This window comes from Brassica rapa, chromosome A08, assembly GCF_000309985.2.
Source record: "Brassica rapa cultivar Chiifu-401-42 chromosome A08, CAAS_Brap_v3.01, whole genome shotgun sequence".
NCBI lineage: Eukaryota > Viridiplantae > Streptophyta > Magnoliopsida > Brassicales > Brassicaceae > Brassica > Brassica rapa.
Window position 1 is genome coordinate 14972642 of NC_024802.2, and position 23437 is coordinate 14996078.

The 23437-nt window shown below is 37.2% G+C and overlaps 3 protein-coding genes and 1 pseudogene across 3 annotated transcripts; 3 read left to right on the plus strand and 1 right to left on the minus strand.

The window, feature by feature from the left end:
* On the plus strand, positions 1-3298 carry LOC103834774 (U3 small nucleolar RNA-associated protein 6 homolog). Its single transcript, XM_009110861.3, has 6 exons — positions 1-474; positions 991-1656; positions 1939-2364; positions 2451-2626; positions 2707-2890; positions 2988-3298. Exons 1-6 carry the CDS (start codon positions 73-75, stop codon positions 3072-3074), a joined length of 1941 nt encoding a protein of 646 aa, XP_009109109.1. The 5' UTR covers positions 1-72; the 3' UTR covers positions 3075-3298.
* A 1095-nt stretch (positions 3299-4393) lies between these two features.
* Positions 4394-5470, plus strand: LOC103834775 (ethylene-responsive transcription factor ERF054). The gene has a single exon (XM_009110862.2). It carries the CDS (start codon positions 4472-4474, stop codon positions 5300-5302), a length of 831 nt encoding a protein of 276 aa, XP_009109110.1. The 5' UTR covers positions 4394-4471; the 3' UTR covers positions 5303-5470.
* A 3806-nt stretch (positions 5471-9276) lies between these two features.
* On the plus strand, positions 9277-19678 carry LOC103834776 (protein TSS). The gene is made up of 23 exons (XM_009110863.3): positions 9277-9628; positions 9738-9799; positions 9907-9999; positions 12112-12184; positions 12282-12596; positions 12675-12739; positions 12817-12948; positions 13042-13083; positions 13157-13681; positions 13764-13921; positions 14038-14551; positions 14698-14760; positions 14840-14941; positions 15034-15342; positions 15430-15522; positions 15609-15710; positions 16099-16203; positions 16278-16411; positions 16490-16673; positions 16914-17045; positions 17115-17227; positions 17346-17424; positions 17522-19678. The coding sequence occupies exons 1-23, from the start codon at positions 9559-9561 to the stop codon at positions 19337-19339; spliced, it is 5283 nt and encodes a 1760-aa protein (XP_009109111.2). The 5' UTR covers positions 9277-9558; the 3' UTR covers positions 19340-19678.
* Positions 18943-22117, minus strand: LOC103835517 (annotated as a pseudogene).
* Positions 22118-23437: the final 1320 nt, after the last annotated feature.

The following is a 23437-nucleotide window of genomic DNA, read 5'->3' on the forward strand; positions in this document are numbered from 1 at the left end:
TATCAAAACGAACGAAAAAAAACTGTTGCCCTAAAAAATCACAGTCCCGCGCCGGAACCAAGCAACTAAACAATGGCGGACGTAGTTCAGTACCGCCTCGAGCGGATGGTCGAGGAGCTCGACGACCTAGAACGCAGAGGAATCTTCACGCGCGCAGAGATTTCGGAGATCGTGAAACAGCGACGTAAGTTCGAGTACCGGCTCAAGCGTCCGAGCCCGCTCAAACAGGACTTTCTAGCGTACATCGACTACGAGTCTCAGCTCGACGAGCTCCGAAGGTTGCGGAGGAAGGCTGTTTCGTTTCAGTCTGGCGAGGAGAAGAAGAAGAAGAAGAAGTCGATTTCGGATTACGCCGGCGTGGCTAAGATTGTGGAGATTTATAGGCTTGCGACGAGGAGGTTCAAAGGGGATATAAGTCTTTGGTTTAAGTATCTTGAGTTCTGTAGGCAGAAGAGGAATGGTAGAATGAAGAAGGTAATGTTCCTTTGTTACTGCTTTATGTTGGTAGTGTTCTTAATTAGGGTTTAGGGTATAGGGTTTAGTGCTGTTTGATTAGGGCTTATTAGAAGCAATGTAAACGCATAGGTTATAAAAATGAATGACTTCTTCCAGGGTTTAGGGTTTATAAATTGTCAACCTTTTCCTCAAATTTAATTGAAATTTTATATATTTCATAAATATTCTATTTGAAATAGATTTCATTTTCATTTTTCTAATGCAAATATATAGATCATAATCAACATAGAGAGGTTCATCGGTGTTTTAGAAACATGTTTATAAAGTGTCAACCTTTTCCTCAAATTTAATTATTATATACTCCATTTCATAAATATTACTATTTGTATTCACTATTAGTATATTTGAAAAATTATTTCATTTTCGTTTTTTTATGTCAAATATATATTTCATAATCAACAGGGAGTTCGTCGGTGTTTTAGAACATGTTTGTTGGGTATGTTTGGACTGAATCTTATCTTGTGCAATGTGTAGGTCTTGGCTCAAGTAATAAGGTTTCACCCGAAAGTAGCTGAAGTGTGGATATATGCTGCTGCATGGGAGTTTGATCGGAACTTGAACGTTGCCGCAGCTCGTGCTCTTATGCAGAATGGTCTGAGAGTTTGTCCGAACTCCGAGGACTTGTGGGTGGAGTATCTGAGAATGGAGCTCACTTACTTAAACAAGCTGAAAGTTCGTAGAGTTGCACTTGGTGAAGGTGAAGGGAGTTTGGTTCGTGACCAGAAGAGTGTTGAGGATGAACAATGGAAGGATGAGAATAAAGAGCTGTTTATGTCTCTAGATGATAAACAAGAAAAGGACAAGGACAAGGACGGCTCTGACGTTGAGGATGATGATGAGGATGCGAGTGCGAGTGAGAGAGTTGATATCTTTAAAGAGAAGGGATCTAATGTTCTTCAGGCTATTTATGGTGGAGCCCTTGAGGCTCTTCCTTCTAGTTTTGACTTGAGGAGGCGTTTTCTGGAGATTCTAGAGGCAACAGATTTGGCGCATTCAGATGATATCCGCAATACGATTCTTAGTGACCTGAAGCGTGATTTTTCCAGCGACCCTGAGTACTGGAATTGGCTTGCAAGGAATGAAATGAATGGTTGTCTTAGCGTAGAGTTTGCGAGTCCTCAAATGCAAAAGGCGATTCAGGTTAAAAAAACTCACCTTGACTTTTGTGTAGGCTTATAACTTGAGATACATATTCATTAACTGCTCAAGTAATTGGCAGCCATGGTTGTCATGAGCTTCCTTAGAGTGAATTACCTAAATCGAATCTTAGCTTTGATGTTCCTTTCTCTGTTTAATATTGAATGCTAGGAACATTAGTTATGGGGGGAGCTGTCTTGTCTGGCTCATGTACATTATGTTCAGATTTTACTAATAGAAAGTACGATATCTGATAAGTTTTTATGTCTTGTTTTCTGAATGCAGGTTTTTGAAGAGGGCTTGCAAACTGTTACTTCAAGCTCTATGTTTGAGATGTATATAAAGTTTTTGATGGAGGCCATTGAACGGTCAAATGGCGACGATTCGTCTGGGGAGTTCATTTCACATCTCATAAGTGTGTACGAAAATGCTGAAGGAACGGGGTGTTTGACTGAGGAGCTTGCTAATGATTATGTTTCTCTCTACTTGAAACTGGGAAGGACCGATGATGCTCTCACGCTAGTAGAAAAGCTTTGCTCTGGAAAATTTGCAGGATCAGCTAAGTTATGGCTTTCAAGAGTTTCCATTGAAACTAGATCACTTTCAAGTAACTCTACTCCTAGTAAGGCAGATTTGCATTCAACCTTTGATCTCCTTTCAAACGCTTTGAAGAACGTGCCGATTGCAGAATCTGAGAGCTTGTGGCTTACGGTATGTGACTAATAATATTCTAAAACTCCCTATTTTGTTGATATATAAAGCCAAAACTAATGAAATGCGAATTGATTGTATCACAGGCGTTTAAAATCTTTGCTGAGCAGAAAAAATATTTTGACAAGCTTGTAGAGATGTCAATCCTATCGGTTGCCAAAGGTAATAACGGGAGCGACCCTTTGTTTTCTCTCGCATCCGTAGTGGTGAAACTTGTTCTTCAAGCAAAAGGAATCCACAGGGCAAGGGAGATATACAAGAGGTGAATGAATCATTACTCCTTTCGCTTGAGTCACACACATGCCACTTTCTTTCTCATCACCGTTACCCTAAAATTTACAGGTTCGTGGCTCTTCAACGTCCGGGTCTTGTTTTCTACAAAGACTGCATTGAAATAGAGACGAATCTTGCATCACAAGGCGATAAAGATAGTCTAAGAAATGCCCGGAAGCTTTATGAATCTGCTGTTGCAAGTTACAGTCAAGATGTGGAGCTGTGGAAAGATTACTACTCGTTCGAGACAAAGGTAAAGAGATTCTTGACACCATGGCTCATATCCAAACTTTGACTTTATGTGAATTGCTGTACTGACTATGTTTTTTCTTTTCTTGTGAGTGTTGCAGATGGGAACATCAGAGACGGCCAATGGTGTGTATTGGCGTGCAAGAAAGACTCTGAAGGAGTCTGCGGATTTCGTAGTTGGGTCTTGATTTTAATTTAGTTTTTATTTTAGAGGAAACACAATGTTTGCCCTGTTTTCTTGGTTTAAGGTATTTGTTTTTGATCCATCAGAAATTACTTTTTGTTGTTGTAAAAGGGTTAAATCTGTTGAGTTACACTTGCACACATTTTTGATACAAGCCATGATGATGGGCCAAAGGACCTCTGTGTCTCTGGATTCTTAAGTCTATACCAAATATCTTGTTATCTTTTATAATTAGCCCACCACCATTTTTAGTTATATCTATTTTTTTGCCTTTCAAACTTTTTCGTAATAGCTATGACTTTCAAGAATTAGGTGACCTTAACATAGATTTGAAGATTCGAAGAGTAACATTTGCGTATATGCACGTGATATAATACGCTGAGATTATTTACGAAGAAAAAATGATTTTGTCAGAGAAAATAAATTATATAGTTTGTCAAACTTAGTTGTTCAAAAAAAAAAAAAGTTTGTCAAACTTAGTTGGTCGGTTATTAAAACCAAAAAGGCAGAGAAAAAAAGAAGAGAAAAGAGGAAGAACAACAACTTGGTCGGTTTTGCTAATGTCTTTTCAGAGGTGGAGACAAAAAGAAAATATCATAAAAACTGAAAGCTGAGTTTGACAAATCACCGATCCGTAAGATTGAATACTATAATCAAATATCCTATTATAATAAACTACATAATAATATCACTAATTAAATAGGTTGTGTACGTTAATCCTTAGCTGCGGCTAGCCGACCATCACCAACACCATCATCAAATTTATTCCAATCTATATGCATTAAGCTCGTCAATGTCATTAATTATGGATATTTTCTACAGTCTAATCTTATCTTTTGAGCTTGTGACTTCATGACTTGTCCCATGTAGCAAGCATGAAATAAATATCTTCCACCGTCCAAAGATAACAGATAATGTCTGTATCTCCGCGTTGTGTTTTTATGTGTCAACGTCTCGCTTTTAATATGCTGATATGGTCTGGACCGGGGAATGAATTAGAGTGAAAGTAAAGTAATATTTTAAAGCATCTCTAATACAAATTTCTTAAAATGAAGTTTACCGTTAAATCTAATTATAAATATATAAAATATTAATATTTAATTATAATTACTAGTAAAAGATTTAAAAATAAATTTTCTGGTTTGGGGTTTTCATAATCTTAAAATATCCAACACAATGAATGGGTTTGGAGTAAAAGCAAAGTAATAATGTTGAAGTAGTCAAACCGAAAGATGAGATATTTATAACTAAAATACAAAACATATGCCCCAAAGGTCTCATATATAAATCTCATCGAGGCATCTCTCTGTCTCAATATTCTTTGTTTTTCGTTAGCTCTCTTTCTCTTTGTTCCATACTCTCTGTTGTGGCAAAAGTGTAAATCACCAGTGAAACAGAGAGATGGACTTTGATGAGGAGCTTAATCTTTGCACCACCAAAGGTAAAAATATAGATCCTTCTTGTGGAGAAGGTTCTTCAACAACGTCCCCAAGATCCATGAAGAAGCTGAGAAACCTTGATCATCGACCTAAACCCTATTTCTCATTTTCTTCTTCCAACTCCTTGGGAGCTTTCCCCTTTCATCTCGATCCAACGTTTCAAAATCCACAACTCGGGTACGTTCCGGTTAACCAGCAGCACGACCAGAAGCAAATGATCTCGTTTAGTCCTCAACAGCCGCAGCAGCAGTATATGTTCAAGTACTGGAGCGACACGTTGAATCTAAGCCCAAGAGGAAGAAGAATGATGATGATGAACCAAGAAAGTAGTGTTCAGCCGTACAGCGCAACCAAGCTTTACAGAGGAGTGAGACAACGTCAATGGGGTAAATGGGTCGCGGAGATACGTAAGCCAAAGAGCAGAGCACGTCTCTGGCTTGGTACCTTTGATACAGCTGAAGAAGCTGCCATGGCTTATGACCGTCAAGCTTTTAAATTGAGAGGTCATAACGCAACACTTAATTTTCCGGAGCATTATGTGAATAAAGAAGCTGAGGTTCATGATCCAAGCTCGTTGGATCAGAAACAGACCGAGACGCAGCAGCTAAAAGAGGTTAACTTGGAGAGCAAGGAAGTAGCGGTGAGTGATGGTGGGTTAGAGGAAGGGATGGCTGAGGCGTGGTTCAATGCGGTTACAGCTGGATGGGGTCCTGAGAGTCCTCTTTGGGATGATTTGGACAGTTCTCAGTTTTCACAAAGCTCATCTTCTTGTCCCATGAAACCCTTCTTTTGAAAAAGGTCATAACAATTTAGGTTATAGTTTAGGGTTTTTGATCATTAGCATTTGGATGGAGACAGTTTTTGTGATCTCCCACTCCATACATTAGTATCATTGTTCATCATTTACATGTGTGTGTGTGTGCTGCTGATTTTGCTACATATATAGATGTCTTTTTTGTTCCTTGACTTTGTTTCCTGGTTTGAACAAGTTTATTTATCTGCACTGGAAAGAGTTAGCACCTTCACATACTATCCAGAAGTTATACTGACCTCTGCTTCTTATTCAAGATATTTGTAAATCTGTGAATATGTCTTTTGAGTTTCTACAAGAGGTGCACTCTGGAGAAGCTTAAGGCCAGGGTCGGTCCTAGGCATAGGCCAGTCAAGCATTGTACTATGGTTCCCAATTTTTTTTGAAGAAATTATAGAGAAATAAGTTTCTAAATTTGTAAAATATATATTTTTATCGAAAATCTAACTAAATGGTACTCCTAGAATCTTAGCGCCGGCCCTGCTTAAGGCAAAGGACACCTCCAAAAGAACGAGAGGGTTTGATTTAATGGGCAAGAAGAAAGGTTCAAAAGTCTTTAGCCAGCGTTCACTTAAGAAGAAGCATGCTGGCTTGTATGCAGTGTCTCGTTTAGCCCATTTTGCCTTGTTTGGTCGAATATAAAGAGAAGGTTGCGTAACATAGACAAGGCATACCAAAAAGTGTTACATGAACGAGTATCTGATTAAGATAAAAAATGTTAAAAGATATATGTATAAGCTGCACCAAACTTTCTAAGCTCCACAGCATTAGCCACCAAACTTTCTAAGCTCCACACCATTAGCCACTGTGGTGAAAGGCCTCATCCATACTTTTGGACTATCAGTTTTGGGTTGTATAGCATGTTCATTTGTCCATGATCTAAAATCTCTAATATCACAGTTTCATCATCAAGTCGCAGTGGTTGTTTCCAAGGCTCTCCAACATCCTACTATATAAAAGAAGCTAAATCCTACCTTTTCTAGAGGTGCCACATGGGCAAAATAATCTCCACCTATCAAATTGCCATGTCACTAGCGGATTGGACTTCAAATTAAAATTGCAATAAAAGATTTGGGCTTCGTTGTCGCTTACAAAAATCTCGGTTTGTCTACGATTTGCCGGTGGGCCAAGTAAAGAAAAATCTCGCAGCCCAGCCCATTAACCCAAATCGCCGTCTTGGTAAAACTATTTCCTTCGGACAATTACTTATTTCAACTGTCAAACTATTTTCTTTTGAATTTTCTATTTTTTTTAGACAATTTATTATTTCTGCTGTTTTCTTTAACAATGTGTGAACCGGCTAAGTTTCCTTTCATCTTAAAATTGTCCGCCCAAGATAACACAACCCCCTCATTTTACACACAGTCACTATAAATTTCTAAAAAAAAACCTAAATTCTACTATCAAACCCACCCAACAAGTTTACAACTACCAGTTCCAATTACTCATGCTTTGACCTCATTCAAATAATTATGGGCCGGCCTACTTTAATTTTTAAATAACCATGTCAATAATTTAAAAAAAAAACAAACAAACCATAACTATGTTCACTTCAAAAGAAATATGAAATTAATAAAAAATGGGCAATACAAAATAATTCTCATTCTTATCTGTGCATAACATGCAGCAGAAGATCAAAACAATTGGGGCGACACCCTCGGACCGCATCCAATAATCGTTAGGATCATTAGGATGTGGCTCATCAAAAATCACAAAAATAAAAATGCTTTCCTAGGAACAACTTTTACTTGTCTTGACATCCAGGTTTGTCTTAAAAATACTTACTTTTAATTATTCCAACTACATTTCAAATGATGGCTTTTAACCACTAAACATGAACAAATAATGGAAGGGAGGGTGTCTATTTCTACGTCTGACACAATCTACCAACGCTTCGAGGAAAGGAAAATTTATCACATTAGATATTTTAATCTTCTTCTCAATAACCAACAGTACATGCTTACCGTTCAACCATACATAATCAATATCAATGAGACAAAAATTACTACACTGATTCAAGAAAACATTCCACCGATCCCTTCATACATATTCCGGCCCCAACACTACCACCAGTTGATCAGCTTAGCAAATGCAACCAACTTCCTCCCAAGTAAAAAAAAAACCAATAACTCTCTCACATACAAATAAATACTACATTTTTGTCCCTAAAACCAAATTATTCCTACAGATGTTGTTGGCCGCATATGCCTCATCCAAGGAAGTGATTTATATAACCACTACACAGATTCAAAAATCATCATTGGATTGCGTTTAGACAGGTACTAACTTTTTATTAAATAACAATTGGTTTACAACTAAACAAAATATAATACAATAATTATTTGTAGATTGAAATTGGTACGTCTAACTTTATGGGACAAGGAGGCGTCTAATTTCAGGGAGTTAAATCACATATATACCAGGAAAAAACAAATTGTAATCATCACAAGTATCATTCCACGGTTACATGAAGGTAATAAACTAAACATAAAGTTTATGTCAAAATAAATGCTTACAAATATTTGACTTTTTCAGGACAACTATCACTCACAACCACACATGGATCGTGCTTCTACTTTGACAACGATATTAGTATCATACAACGCTTCCAAAAGAGGAATAAACTGCTATCCTAAGCCTCATAGCAAACGACACCAGCCAACTTTTAAAAAATTTACGTTACCGCTTCCTACGTCAATTAAATAGGCACACTCAAATACTATTTTCTCTTACGAATATTGAATTCCTTAAAACAATTTATTATTCAAACTTACTGTTGTTTTTTTTAAAAAAAATGATCACCGCTTCCAACGTCTTCGCATTATAAAATAAACAAAATATAACTTACCCTTTCAGAAACTTCAAAACTCCCAATTTTAATTGAACTGGACTTTTATTAAACATATAATCCGCGCGAAGCGCGGATACCGAATCTAATCTTCCTTAAATTCAATAAGAATTTGGAATTTGCCTATATATGTACACACATACGACTTACAATGTGGACTTTACTCACATTTTGTTTGGCTTTTGTCACTTAATATTCACCTGAGCAAGTCTTGTTCCATGACCCTTTGGAGCGAGGAGAACAAAGACCATGCCATGCATTTCTAAATAACCCAATGATTTCGATCAGTCCATCATCTGGAGTTAGGCTTCTCTGTTGAGACATCACAAAGAAATAAAAGCCATTTATTTCTAGTGGGATTGCTGAAGCAATATGAAGAGAATGTTAACACCTACATCACATTGTTTCTTTGGATTTGGTGTTCCCCAAGGATTTTGTCCTCCAGAAAAGCTAGGAAGATTCAAACATACGATGGTCCTGATACTGCCAGAACAAACCATTATTTTATATGAGCCCAATGCTTCATTTCATTTCAAAGAACATCTTACATATATTGCTTTGCCCAAGCCCATGATTACTTTCTGTGGACAAGTTTTCTTGCTTTCCTCGTATATTATCCAATCCTAGGAGGCTTTTCATTGTAATGAAAACTAGATTTACACAAAAGAAGAAGAAAAAAACAAGGCTGAGGGTTAATTTACTATATTTTTTTTTGTTTATTTACAAGAAAATTAGACAAATGAACTATATAAACTTTTTTGGAGAACTTTTTTCCTTAAAATTTCAGAAGATCAAGGTCGATAATCTTGTGACCTAAAAAGGCCCAAATTAAACGAAAATTTATTTTTACACGTGGACCGATAATAGTTTTGAGCCATCCCCCCTCTCTAGTTTATTCAAAGATTAGATAAAAGTAAAATAATTAAATTTGATAATCAAATTTATGAGGCTTGGGTGAAAATCTCAGTTAGATGATAGAATATATAGTGCGAGCATTATATTATTGGTTAAAGACAAAAAAGAGATAGCCATTGAGATGAAGTTGGTGATGAGGTGTTAAAGAAATGAGAGGCCTGAAATGTACTTAGCCTCAAAACACTCTTAAGGAGGAATATAGAAGAGCTCGCTCGCACCACCTTATCCTATCCTCTCCTCCTCTCTCTAAATATCTCCATCTCTATTTTCTCAATCACTATTTGACCCCTCTCCTCATTGTGACTACCACCACAAAGTCACTTTTGTGCACACACCCACACCTACTCTCTTCTCCTATCTTCTCTTATCATTCATCTCTACTTATTCACGCACACGCTTCCTCTGGAAAGTTCTTGGTACATGTAATTCATTCCCGGTTTTGTAATTTCAGTTATAAGTTTTATGTACATTGGTAATGGCTCCTAAAGCTGGGAAAACAAAGCCACACAAGAGTAAAGGAGATAAGAAGAAGAAGGAAGAGAAAGGTTGTGATTCATTTTTGTTCTTTCTTCACTCACAATGACAAGTCAAAATTTGCTTTCTTATCTCTTTTTTTTTCCTTAACAATATCATTAAAATTGTGTGGTTGTGCAGTTTTGCCCGTTGTCATTGAGATAAGTGTTGAAACACCAGACGAAACTCAAGTGACTCTCAAGGTTTGAGCTTACACTAACATTTGATTCAAGAATACATAAGAAATTGTATTATATAATAAAAGCCAATGAATACAATTCTCTCAAGTTGATGATGAGTTGTTGTGAAGGGAATCTCCACGGACAGAATCTTAGATGTGAGGAAGCTCTTAGCAGTCCATGTTCAGACATGCCACTTCACCAACTTCTCTCTCTCTCACCAGGTTTGTCTTTTTTTAACACTTTATTAAAACTGGTTTGAAACACATTACATCATCTACTAAATTCACAAGATGAAGTATAAGAAAAATACTAATAGCTCTTTTTTCACATTGAAAATACCTGAAATAATCTTTAGTGACACATTAGTAGTACCTTAACGATTTTATTTCGAGTCAATAGCATAGAGACTTTTACTATAACAAAGCATTTAGACTTTTGTCTTCATGCATAATTGCATACTAGAGATTGACCCGCACGCCCGTGCGGGTGTTAATTTTTACGGTTTTATAAATTATTTGTTATTTTATCATTAGTGTTATATATTTAAGATGTGTCGTCGTATAACTAATTGTATTCAAAATATTTGGATTGAATCGGGTAATAAGATTATTTTTGGTACAAATATACACTCTTTTCAGATACATTGGTTAATTAAATATTTTTATATTTCTACACATCAAAATCAAAATCATTCAGACCCGAGAGGATCCAACTCAAGCATCATACATAAATTTATAATATCCAAGTGGCGCCTAATTTAAAAATCCAAAAAAATTAATCCCGAAAGAAACAACTTGTACCTCAATGAGTATCCGAATGTCCATACTTAACTGATTTTGCAAATAGATTAAAAAGGAAACTCTTTCTATATATTTGGCAAAAATAAGAAAAATAGAAAGAATTTTTTATTTAATAAAATAGTTATATGAAGTGAAATATTAAGTGATAATAAATGTAATACTTTTTAATTATTTTGATTTAAATTATTATCTTGTTCATATAAACTATGCCTTTGAATTATGTGTTTTGCTATGTAATTTTTCACCAATTGGAACTAAGACAAAAGAAAGTTTTAGTAAAACATATTAAACCAAACTATTAACCATATGCAAAACTCGGTTATCTTACATTTTTATTTTTTTTATAATTGCACAAAGTTAATATTGATTAACTAATAAATAAAAATCTACATTATTACTTTTACGGTAAATATAATTAATGATGTGATATATTGTTAAAGTAATATAATTAATGAAATTACTAAAATAAAACTATACTTATATTTTTATACATTAATATTTGTTTTTCATAATTAGTGTTTTATATTTTAGATATGTCGTAATATAACTAATTGTATTCAAAAGATCCGGATCGAATCAGATAATATGGTTATTTTTGGTACAAATATCCAAACCCGTTTCAAATACATTGGTTATTTAGATATTTTAGGGTCATATACATCAGAACCAAACTCATCCAGACTCAAAAGGATTCAACTCAAAACCTACACATAAATTTATAATATTCAAGGAGTGAGTAATTTTAAAACAAAATAAAACGATACCCGAAAGGAACGACTCGTACCTAAGTGGATATTTAGTGTTCATGCCTAACTGATTTTATAAACTAATATAAATGATATTTTTTATGTGTTTTGCTAAATTAAGTGAAACTGAAAGAGTTTTTTTATTTAGTAAGCAATTATATTGAGTGAAAAATTAAGTGACAATGAATGTAATTCATTTTTATTATTTTGATTTAAGTTATGATTTTATTCACTAAACATGTTTTTGAATTATGTTTTTGGCTACGTAATTTTTCACTGATTGAAAAAAAAATGTTATAGTAAAACAAATTAAAACAAACGCTTAACCTTATGCAAAACTCAGTTATTTTACTTTTTTTTGATTTTATAATTGACACAAAACTAATATTGATTAACTACTAAATAAAATCTACACTATTATTATTATGGTAATATAATTAATGATGTGAAATATTGTTAAGACAATATAATTAATATGAGTGAAATATGGAAATACAATTAATGTAGTACTGCTATCTTCGTTTCCAAACAATTTTCAGTTATAGTACTATTCATGTTTCCAAACATTACTAAAGTGTACTTCAGTTTTAATAATATAGATGCTTTTGTCTCACCATTTTTGATGATGATTTTGGTTAATGGCGTTGCATATCTTTTCGCCTTGCAAAATTAACTTTCAAAAAAATGATAGCATTTTTGGTAATGGGCCCAGTAAGGTACTGCGTAGGCCCAAACAAGTACGTTTATAGTTACCGCCTAAAAAACCGATGGTTTCTTTCTGCTGCAGGTGCGTGGCGCTAGACTCAAGGATTCTGTTGACATCGTATCGCTCAAACCCTGCCAGCTCACCATCGTCGAAGGTAACTATCCTAATCTAACGGCTTACATCTCTTCAACTAGATTACCTTACCGTAGAATCACCACAGAGGATTATCTTATTATTTTTTGAAATCGCAGAGGACTATACGGAGGAGCAAGCCACCGCGCACATACGGCGGCTCCTCGACATCGTCGCTTGCACCACCGCCTTCGGTTCGTCGAAACCGCCGGTGTCTCGCGCATCTCCTAAGGAATCAGGTTCGAACGAGGATGCCGGCGATTCAGGCTCCAATCTCAGCCCTAAATCGGAGAAGAAACTCGTCGTCGGAGGCTGTGAGGCTTCCCCGGCGGCGGAAGTCGGGGACAAGGGCGAAATCAACATGTCCCCGCCGATTCGTCTCGGGCAGTTCTACGAGTTTATCTCGTTCTCCCACCTTACTCCACCGATCCAATGTGAGTTTCCTCTTAGCTATCGTCGACGAGTTCTGAGGCTGTTATAGGTTGCTGACTCCCGTTGATTGACTCTTCCAGATATCAGAAGGTCTGTTCGTCCATCGATCGAAGATAAAGGAGTAGATGATCTATTCCAAATCGATGTAAGGACTCTTCTTCCTTGTTGTGAAGTGGAGAGAAGCTTTGACTTGGGTTTAAGAAACGTTGTTATCAAATGTAGGTTAAAGTTTCAAGTGGGAAGCCTATCACTGTTGTTGCTTCAAGAACAGGTTTTTTCCCAGCTGGGAAGCAGCAGCTTCTGTGTCATTCTTTGGTTGAGTTGCTGCAGCAGATAAGCAGACCATTTGATGCGGTGAGTTTGATTGTAAAGGTTTAACCTTTTTCTTCCTTTTTGTTCGGTTTTGTTTTCTGATCGTTGGTATTGTGATGATTGTTGTGGCTGTAGGCTTATGACGCTCTCATGAAAGCTTTCATTGAGCATAATAAAGTACGCAAAGCTACTTCCTATGCTATGTTGATTAGGAGGCTTCAGCATCTGATAATTGTTTATTCTTTTTCAGTTTGCCAACCTTCCTTATGGTTTCCGGGCAAACACTTGGGTAGTTCCTCCGGTTGTTGCAGATAGCCCTTCTACTTTTCCGTCACTTCCAGTGGAGGATGTGACGTGGGGAGGAGACGGCGGTGGGGCGGGCCGGTCTAGTAAGTATGACCGAAGAAAGTGGGCCATGGAATTTGCGGTTTTGGCAGCAATGCCGTGTAAAACGTCCGAAGAGAGACAGGTTCGAGATAGGAAGGCCTTTCTACTCCACAGTCTATTCGTCGATGTTTCAGTTTCCAAAGCAGTGGAAATAATAAAGAATGTCGTAGAGGGTAATCAACGCTTATCGAAGGATCCTGCTGTGTTGGCTTTCCATGAAGAAAGAGTAGGTGATTTGGTCATAAGGGTGGCTAGAGATGATCCTGATGCGAGTGCCAAGCTTGATAGAAAGAGTGATGGGACTCGGGTTCTGGAGATCTCTCAGGAAGAACTTGCACAGAGGAATTTGCTTAAAGGGATCACTGCTGATGAGAGTGCGACGGTTCATGTAATTTTGTCATAGCTTGGCCTAATATTTATTTAGCATACTCTTGTTGGATTTGTATCTGAGATTTACTCTAATCATATAGGATACGTCTACCTTGGGTGTGGTGGTTGTCAGACATTGTGGTTTCACAGCCATTGTAAAGGTTGCTGCTGAGTTTAACTTGGATGGGGGCCGAATCCCACAGGATATAGACATCGAAGACCAATCAGATGGAGGTGCAAATGCACTGAATGTAAATAGGTAAAATCTTTGCATTGCTTAACATCTCTTTTGGCATGATTGACATTTGGCATACGACATGTGGAATGTTATAATAGAAAGTATTTAGCAACTTTTTCCTGAATATCCTTTTTCAGCTTGAGAACTCTACTGCACAAGTCGTCAACGCCTTCGAGCACAGTGCAGAGATCACCAAATGCCGACTCAGAACAAATACGTGTGGCGAAGTCCCTTGTGAGGACAGTATTTGAGGATAGTCTGCAGAAATTGGAGGCTGAACCCCCAAGAAATACCAAGCCTATAAGGTGGGAGTTAGGAGCTTGTTGGGTGCAACATCTGGCAAATGAAGCTTCAAGTAAAACTGAGTCTAAGAACACTGAAGATGCTAAGCCTGAACCACCTGTTAAGGGTCTTGGAAAGCAAGGTGCAATGCTTAAGGAGATAAAAAGGAAGATTGATGTGAAATCTAACAAGACTGAACAGGGCAAGGATGCCCTTGCTAACACGGTTGACAATGACAGTAAATCAGAAACTGAGGATCAGAAGGAACTCGAGAAACAAAATGAGGAGATTGACAAGATGTGGAAAGAACTGGTGACAGAAGCTGCCTATCAGCGTCTTAAGGAATCAGAAACTGGTTTTCATCTTAAGGTTTGTCTGTTCCCCAGCTATTAACATATATAATATTCGAGGCTAGTAGTATGCTATGAATAATACATCTTTGATATCTACTTTAACTAGTTTTCTTTATGAATCTTACCTTGTATACTTTCTCTCTCCATGGACCTACCATGCAGTCACCCAGGGAGCTGATTGAAATGGCCCGTAAATACTACACTGACACCGCTCTTCCGAAGCTGGTCAGTTCCTTGTATTTTTGATTTTCCTCTTTAGTAATAATCCTCAGCTCCTCATAAACTTTGGCTTGATACATTGCAGGTGGCAGACTTTGGATCTCTTGAACTTTCACCAGTCGATGGGAGAACTCTGACAGACTTTATGCACACCAGAGGCTTACAAATGCATTCCCTGGGGAGAGTGGTAAACATTTCTTTTCATAGTCTCTGGTACCTTCATCTCAAGCAAAGTGCACGACTTCTTTAAGGAATGGCTCTTTTCTCCTTTCATCTTAGGTTGAGCTGGCTGAAAAGCTCCCTCATGTGCAATCCCTTTGTATTCATGAAATGATTGTTCGGGCATACAAGCATATACTGCAGGCTGTTGTAGCAGCTGTTGAAAACACTGCTGATTTGGCCATCTCAATAGCATCATGCTTAAACGTTCTATTGGGAACACCGTCTGATACTGAAAGTGAATATGATGAGAAGATAAAATGGACTTGGATAGAAGCGTTCATTTCCAAAAGGTATGGATGGGACTGGAAGCATGAAGGTTTCCAGGAACTGAGGAAATTTGCCATTCTCAGAGGACTGTCACACAAGGTTTGTGACTCTCAATAATTATTATATTATTTCAATTGCGACAATCTAACCTTTGATTCTCATATGTTACTTCACTCATCGGTTTAGGTTGGACTGGAGCTTGTTCCTAAGGATTATGAGATGGACACGTCAAGTCCATTTAAGAAGTTAGATATCATTAGTATGGTTCCTGTATATAAGGTACCATGCGTAACTCTCTTTGTCTAGTAATAGGCCATAAAAGGTAAAATTCTTAAGTGGCTAAAGAGCACTGCTTTTGTGTGCAGCACGTAGCATGTTCATCCGCCGATGGACGCACTTTATTGGAATCATCCAAAACTTCCTTAGATAAAGGCAAACTGGAGGATGCTGTCAGTTATGGTACCAAGGTATAACGATAACTTTCTCACTCCTTCTTATACTAACATGTCATGAAGCTCTTCACTAGTCTGACTACGCTGCTCCCTTCTTTGCCTGCCCTCTTCCCACTACCGCCACTCATTATATAACCTTTCTTCTCTGAACTGGAAGCAATTGAACATTTTTCTTCTCTTCTTTTATCCTCATCAACTTTTTTTCAGAACTAGCGTAGACTTACTGAGTAGGCATTTTTAGCACCATGTAAGTTTGAATTAACGAGTTCTGTTTTCACGGGCAAGGATGCTTTTGCACTGAAAGAATCAACACTCCAGCTTTTTCCGACACTTTTTGTCATTGAATAGTTTCTTTTTTGTTCGAACTGTATAAAATAGTTGATATTCTGGGACGACTTTATAGGCATTGGCGAAGCTTGTAGCAGTGTGCGGCCCATATCATAGAATGACTGCCGGAGCATATAGTCTTCTTGCTGTTGTCCTGTACCATACTGGGGACTTTAACCAGGTATACACTTTGAAAGAACTCGAGACAGTCTCCAAGGCATAGCTCAAATCATCTAACCAGTTTTCATTATTCAGGCTACTATTTATCAGCAAAAAGCACTCGACATAAATGAAAGGGAACTTGGACTTGATCATCCAGACACAATGAAAAGCTACGGCGACCTGGCCGTCTTCTATTATCGTCTTCAGCACACAGAGTTAGCTTTGAAGTATGTCTCTGCATTTTTCAAAGTTAAAGCCTAAAGTTTATTTTTTCCCCATCTGCTAACATGTTATTCTTGTTGTAGGTATGTCAACCGTGCATTGTACCTTCTGCATCTAACATGTGGACCGTCACATCCAAATACTGCTGCCACTTATATTAATGTAGCGATGATGGAAGAAGGTTTGGGGAATGTCCATGTGGCTTTAAGATACCTTCATGAAGCGTTGAAATGTAACCAGAGACTACTTGGAGCTGATCATATCCAGGTTGGTTTTCTTAAGCACTTGATTGGTTGCAAATTTAATGCCCTCTGTCTAACCGACGTCCATAAACCACGGAAAAAAGGATACTACATAAGTAAATAGTTGGCTGTCAGACCGGATCCAAAGTTAATAGTTAAATTCTGACCTCCCATGCGATGAAGCCTTAAGCTTAATCAGTAAATATTACGTTGGAAGAAAAATGAAGCGCTTAGATAAAAATTTACTTCTCTTACTTTTTGTCAGACTGCTGCAAGTTACCATGCCATTGCTATTGCTCTTTCTCTGATGGAAGCATACTCCTTGAGCGTCCAACATGAGCAGACCACTCTACAGATTCTACAAGCAAAATTAGGCCTTGAGGATCTTCGGACACAGGTGCTCAATTAGTTACGATTTACAGGGAGTTTCAGTTTAAAAGTTTCTTACATTCCAGAACTATGTTAGGATGCGGCTGCGTGGCTTGAGTATTTTGAGTCTAAAGCTCTGGAACAACAAGAAGCTGCACGAAATGGTACTCCCAAGCCAGACGCCTCTATTTCCAGCAAAGGCCATCTCAGGTATTTTAAGTAGAAACGGACTACTATATATGAAATCTAAAATGCATAGTATAAATTTATAGCTTGTGTAAACTCTTGTCCTGAGTATGTAACCCATGAACTTTCGTCCAAATAACAGTGTATCAGACCTGCTGGATTATATAACCCCGGAGACTGATCTCAAAACAAGGGACGCCCAAAGGAAAGCTCGCATGAAGGTCATATTTGATTTCCGCTGGCTTAATCCATGTTTCTATTGAACTGCTCTCACTAATAAGTTGTGTGACAGATATTTTCATCGAAATGTTTATTCAGGTCAAGGGAAGACCAGGACTAAGTCCAACATCTGTGTTGGAAGAAAATCAGAAAGATGATGAAATTCTGACTCCGACTCCTATCACTGTGGAGAGTTCAAGTGATAAAGACATTAAGTCCGAAGCAAAACCTGAAGAAACAAAGGTTGATGAACGTGTTATGGAACCTCGAGATCAGGTGACGCTGGTTAAGGCAGAGTCCACAGCCCAAGAGGAGGACTCCTCTGACGAAGGATGGCAAGAAGCTGTCCCGAAAAATCGCTATCCTTCTGGGCGTAGAACCCGTCCCAGCCTGGCAAAGCTGAACACAAACTTCACGAACGCGAACCAGCAGACATCAAAAAGCAGAGGAAAACCCACCAATTTCGCGTCCCCAAGGACTAGCCCAAATGAGATTTCAATATCTACTGCTGGTTCTACTTCCCAGCACGCCAAGAAGGCTTTGAAGAGCCCGAGTTTGAATAAAAAGAAAAACAGTTCCAATATAGTGGGAGAAAAGCCAGTTAGCAATAAATCAGCCACCGAACAGATCAACAAGCCGATTTCTATGGTGAGTCCTGTGACTGTCCAAGCTGGAAAACTGTTTTCCTATAAGGAGGTTGCACTGGCACCCCCTGGAACAATTGTGAAAATAGTTGCGGAGCAGTTGACAGAAGAAACGACTGTCCCAGAGACTTTGGACGCGGCAAAAGTAGATGGTCCTGAAAAAGTTAAGGCTGAGGAGGATGAGAGTGAGAGTAAGCATGAGGCTACCGAAACGGAAACGAAAAATGCTGATGGCAATGAACAAGGAGGAGCTGCGGTTGGTGGATCAAAGTTGATGAGTTCACAAGAGGATATCAAGGCTGAAAAGGCAGGAGAAGAAGGATCTCCAACAAAGACGGGGGTTTCAGATGCAAGTCAAGGAATATCTGAAAGTGTACAAACAGCAAAAGATTCAAATGGAAGTGGACCAGTAACAGAACTGAAGCAACAGAAGGATGTGTCTGATGCTACTGCTAAAGCAGTAGATGGTGAAACTGAAGCTCTGCCTAATGGAGACTTAAGTCCAAAGTCATCAGTAGTTGCAGATGGCGAAAAGCAAGAGGCATTGGAGGCGCAAAAAGAGACGAGCAAGAAGCTCTCTGCTTCTGCACCACCCTATACCCCAACGACCATTCCAATTTTTGGGTCGATTACAGTTCCAGGATTCAATGACCATGTGGGAATCCTTCCCTCCCCAGTCAATATTCCACCAATGCTTCCTGTAAACCATGTCCGCAGGTCAACTCCTCATCAGTCTGTAACAGCTCGAGTTCCCTATGGGCCGAGGCTCTCAGGTGGTGGCTTCAACCGATCTGGAAACAGGGTTCCTCGTAACAAACCAAGCTTCCCCATTAGCCCCGAGTCTAATGGCGAGGCTAAGCAATTCATTGGGCCAAGAATAATGAACCCTCATGCCGCGGAGTTCATACCGAGTCAACCATGGGTTTCTAACGGATATCCAGTGTCACCAAACGGCTATCTTGTATCACCAAATGGGACGGAAATAACGCAGAATGGGTACCCGTTGTCGCCGGTAGCAGGTGCATATCCGTGTAACATACCCGCACAGCCTCAGAATGGACATATAATACCTGCACCAGTGGCTTTAGAGGAGGTACATGATACTGAAAGCGCTGAGGAGAAGAGTGGAGGCGAAGAAGAGAGCAACAAGGAGAATAAAGCTGCAGAGGATGAAGAAGTCACTGCACAAGAAACTACAGAAACACCTGAAAACGGACAGTCTGCAGCTGGTGAAGAGAAACCCACAGCACAAGAGATATCTGACGAGAATTGAAGAAGCAGTTTTCTGCCATTGAAGTATTAACATTGAGGCTAAAGAAATGGAGAAAAGTTTGGCTCCATGGATGAGGTAGAGTTACACAATCATCGGTAGTTCCCATGAAAAGTCGAGGAAATCATTTCTACTTTTGAATGGTTTGTGTTGCAGCACAGAACCAAGACTCGTCCCTCCTTGTTTTAACAGGTTTACTCATGCTTTCAGCTTTTGGTTTCCATAGCTGAAAACTAAAAACATACTGTATTCAACTTCTTGAAGAGCCTCTTGAATAAACACTTTTCTTTTGTTTTCTTATATGTTTTGACAAAATTAGTTAATAAATGATTTTGAGTTTTCCGAGAGCTCACAAACTTGGACCTAGGAAAAACATTTTTAATTCTCAAGTCAATTTTGTCACTCGCAACAAGTTGAGGGTGTGATTTGCAAAAGCTTTTCCTTCAGACAATTACTTGAGAGTAATTAATTACTAGTTAAACTGTTTAACGTAAAGACTGTCCTCTTCCGTAAAGAGCAAGCAAAGATTCAGTGTAGCAACAAACTGCATTTCAATGTATTTTCTCTCTTTCAATATGCAAGCACTTGCTTTTGTGCGTGGGAGTAGCTTCTAATTCTGTTGGTACGTGAAAGTTGTAAAAAGAAGTTCCATTTCATTTTGTGGTTTTTATCATTGTCATCTAGAAACTGCCTTGTTATAGAATTTACATGAGAAGAGGTTCTAACAGCTCTGAACTACGAAACGCCTTATCACCAATCAAAAGTTGGGAGAGATTGGAATGTTCATCTTGCAACTTCAGGTCTGTTGCTTCTTCTTGATAGTCCTCTGATTTGCCCCATAGAACAATGTAGAGTCCAAGGATGATAGCCAAAGCCCCCAGCAAGCTGAAAAAAAAAACGGACAAAACAGTTAAAGTTGTGAAATAAGAGAAGGCAGTAAGAAAAGAGACCTATATATATGTTGTACCTTCCGAGGTACGTCTTCTCTTTTAAATACAAAGCACCAAAGAAAGTGACAATGACCGTAGAAAGAGGGTTGAAGAGTGCAGAGAAAACAGGTCCTTTCCGCGAGACACACCAAGCTTGTAGGAAGAAAAAAACTGCCAACTGGAGTCCAGAGTATACACAGCACGAGAGCTTCAACGAGGAATCAAGCTTCCAAGAATGTAAGTCGGTGTTGCCTAAGGCGAGAGCCATGAGGAAAGAGGCTATGGTGGCCATTAAACAAGTCCAGGAGGTAGTGTACAAGTGATCAGGACAATGAACGGCAATTTTAACCTGAAGGATCAACCAGGAGGACCAAGCGAAGGTGCTAATGAGAAGAAAGAAGCAGCCTAGTAACCAGTCTTGGTTCAACGGGTCGTTTAGCAGTTTAGGTCCTCTTAGAAAAGTCATTGCCATGGCTCCTCCCACACACACATGTTCCTATTACTTTTGCAACACTTTTTAAACTTTTCTTTATCCTCTCAAATCTGAAACAAACATCCAAATATCAAAACAATATAACCATACATATTGATATAAATATTATATTATGAACCAACCCAACAATGATGGAGATGATGAAGGTGACGGCAGGAACAAGATTGGTCGTGGCAGAAGCCATGGATGAAGAGGACAAGTCAATCCCTGCAAAATAAGCGTTCTGATTCACAGCCACACCAAGAATAGCTGTGAAAGCCACCCACCAAAAGCCTCTTACTCCAAGCGAAGGTTTGCTTGGCTTCCTCCTATCATTATTACCATTCACACACACATTGAAGTGTATTTTCATTGCAAGTCTTGATGACATGTAAATTGATACATAATGATACTTGCTTTAGCTGGTCTCCCTAAGTATAGCAAGATGAAACATTCCAAAATATTAATGGTTAATACCTATATATTATTAGACCCCGAAATTGATTAAATTAAATATAGAAAAATTTCCTATGATAATCATTTATTAAAGAGTAAAATACATTTATGCCCTAAAGTTAACTAATCTAGACTTACGGTTTAGAGTTAAGGGGTGAAGTTTTGAGGATAGAGTTTCAAATTTTTTAAAATAAAAAAAATATATTAAAATTTTTAAAATAAAAATGAGTTGTTTTGGTTATTTTCTTATTGAATGTTATTTTTGTGACAAAAACTTAGAAATAACTATCCGAAGAATTGTCCTTAAATATATGTATTTACAGTTTACAATTTATTAAAATTGGATTCTATTTTGGTTTAACTGGTTAAAAATTATTTGGTTAACAATAACCAACTATAAACGGACAATTAAATTTCGAATTATTAATCTAGGGATAGATAAGTTTACATTTCTCAATACACATGAAAAAATAAATTTATAACTTTAAAGTTGGAGAGATCTATCATTAAGTCATAGTTTGGTGGAGACATAGTGCTAATAGTTATGAGGAGAAAATAGATCTCTCTTCCCTATGATATATTGATAAGAGTTAATCTACTTGCAAATCTCGGAACAAGCACATGGATGTTTATTGCAGTTACTGATTTACGCAATCAGTATGTTACTTACATATCATTAGATGATCAAGCACAAACATACCAAGTAAAGAAGAAAGAGATGGGACAGATGAAGAGCGTAGCGATGGCTTGAGGGTAAACGACGAAAACGGCAGGACTGAGTCCTTCCATGAACGCAGCTTTGGTGAAGAGTGCAACTCCTGCCGCTATAAACTGCAGTAGTACCAACGTCATCACTGGTTTGTATAATTGTATTTCTCCATCTTTTGCATCTCTCTCTCTAATAATTACCTTATTTGGAACATTTTATACCTTTGAATAACACATAAGCTTCATTGGGTGACCTATTTAAAGAAAAAACGAACTACTGAAACTATGATGTTTTTTATGAATTACAACATGAATGAAAAATCTAATCTTAATATCATTAATCAGAAAAAATCTTAAAATAAATGCTTTTTCTCTCTTCATTTTTCCAAATTATTATTTTTTACTTAGACAACCAATGTTTCATCAAAATTAAATAAGAACAGTGAAAATTTTCATTTATTATTTAAAAATTTAAATTATTGCTTTCTTGATATTTACATATTTAATAAAGATATTTAAAATCACTTTATATATTCTAATTTAAATTTATCGTTAGTTTTAGGAAAAATATTTGTTTTAGTTATCCATCATATTTACTTATAAATTTTTTTGTTTATTTTTAAATCATTTTTGACAGTTGAATAATAACGAGAGACACATAACTAGCTCTAATTTCCCCTTTTAGCTAATACCTAGGCGTCTATTACAAATGATTCCACATATCTTATTTTACTGTATATATTTAAATACTACATAATATTCCAAACTTTTCATATCGACTTATTTGGTACTACAATATAACAATAGACAAATTATTCGTTTTTTTTTTGAGAAAGAGTCAAATTATTAGTTACAGTTAAAAGATGAAAATAAAACGTGCAGGCCGACAAAAAAAAACGTTTAGTTTTGCTCAGAAAGTTGTTTTTCTTTTCCTTCTTGTTTTTAATAAAGAGGCGATTATGACGTTTTTGTTCGTTTGCTAACCATCTCCAATGTATTTTATAATTTTCTCTATATTTCACTCTAAAATAAAGTAACTCTATTATAAAGTTGGATTTGCTCCAATGGTTTACTCTATAATAGAGTGAAATATAGAGTATTATTATTTTTTCACTCTATATTTGGAGTAAAAAAAATAGGATTATTCTATATTTCACTCTATTATAGAGTAACTCTATTATTGAGTGAACCATTGGAGCAAATTTAACTCTATAATAGAATTATTCTATTTTAGTGTAAATTATAGAGAAAAAAATAGAATGCCCTTGGAGATGTTCTAAAAGGTGATGTGTTATTGTGCGGCTTTTCTTTCTTTTGATAGTTTCTCATAATAAAGAATATAATTGTAAGAAGTAACTATGAGCTCTTGACAAAAAAAAAACTATGATCTCAAATTGGGACCAAATATATGAAGCTTAAATTTTGGCTAGAAACTGAGAGCACTTCCAAGGTATCACTTTAACTTTTCCTATAAATTTTGAATTATTGTTTCTATTTAATACTACAAACTACTACAAACCTGTTTTCCATGTCAAC

Excerpts from the sequence above, each read along its gene's own strand:
- LOC103834774 (XM_009110861.3), top strand. The coding sequence starts at position 73 with ATGGCGGACGTAGTTCAGTACCGCCTCGAGCGGATGGTCGAGGAGCTC. Across the intron at positions 2,627-2,706 it reads GCAAGGGAGATATACAAGAG|GTTCGTGGCTCTTCAACGTC; the intron begins GTGAATGAATCA and ends TAAAATTTACAG. Across the intron at positions 2,891-2,987 it reads ACTACTCGTTCGAGACAAAG|ATGGGAACATCAGAGACGGC; the intron begins GTAAAGAGATTC and ends TGAGTGTTGCAG.
- LOC103834775 (XM_009110862.2), top strand. The coding sequence starts at position 4,472 with ATGGACTTTGATGAGGAGCTTAATCTTTGCACCACCAAAGGTAAAAAT.
- LOC103834776 (XM_009110863.3), top strand. The coding sequence starts at position 9,559 with ATGGCTCCTAAAGCTGGGAAAACAAAGCCACACAAGAGTAAAGGAGAT. Across the intron at positions 13,084-13,156 it reads CTTTCATTGAGCATAATAAA|TTTGCCAACCTTCCTTATGG; the intron begins GTACGCAAAGCT and ends ATTCTTTTTCAG. Across the intron at positions 15,711-16,098 it reads CTGTCAGTTATGGTACCAAG|GCATTGGCGAAGCTTGTAGC; the intron begins GTATAACGATAA and ends ACGACTTTATAG.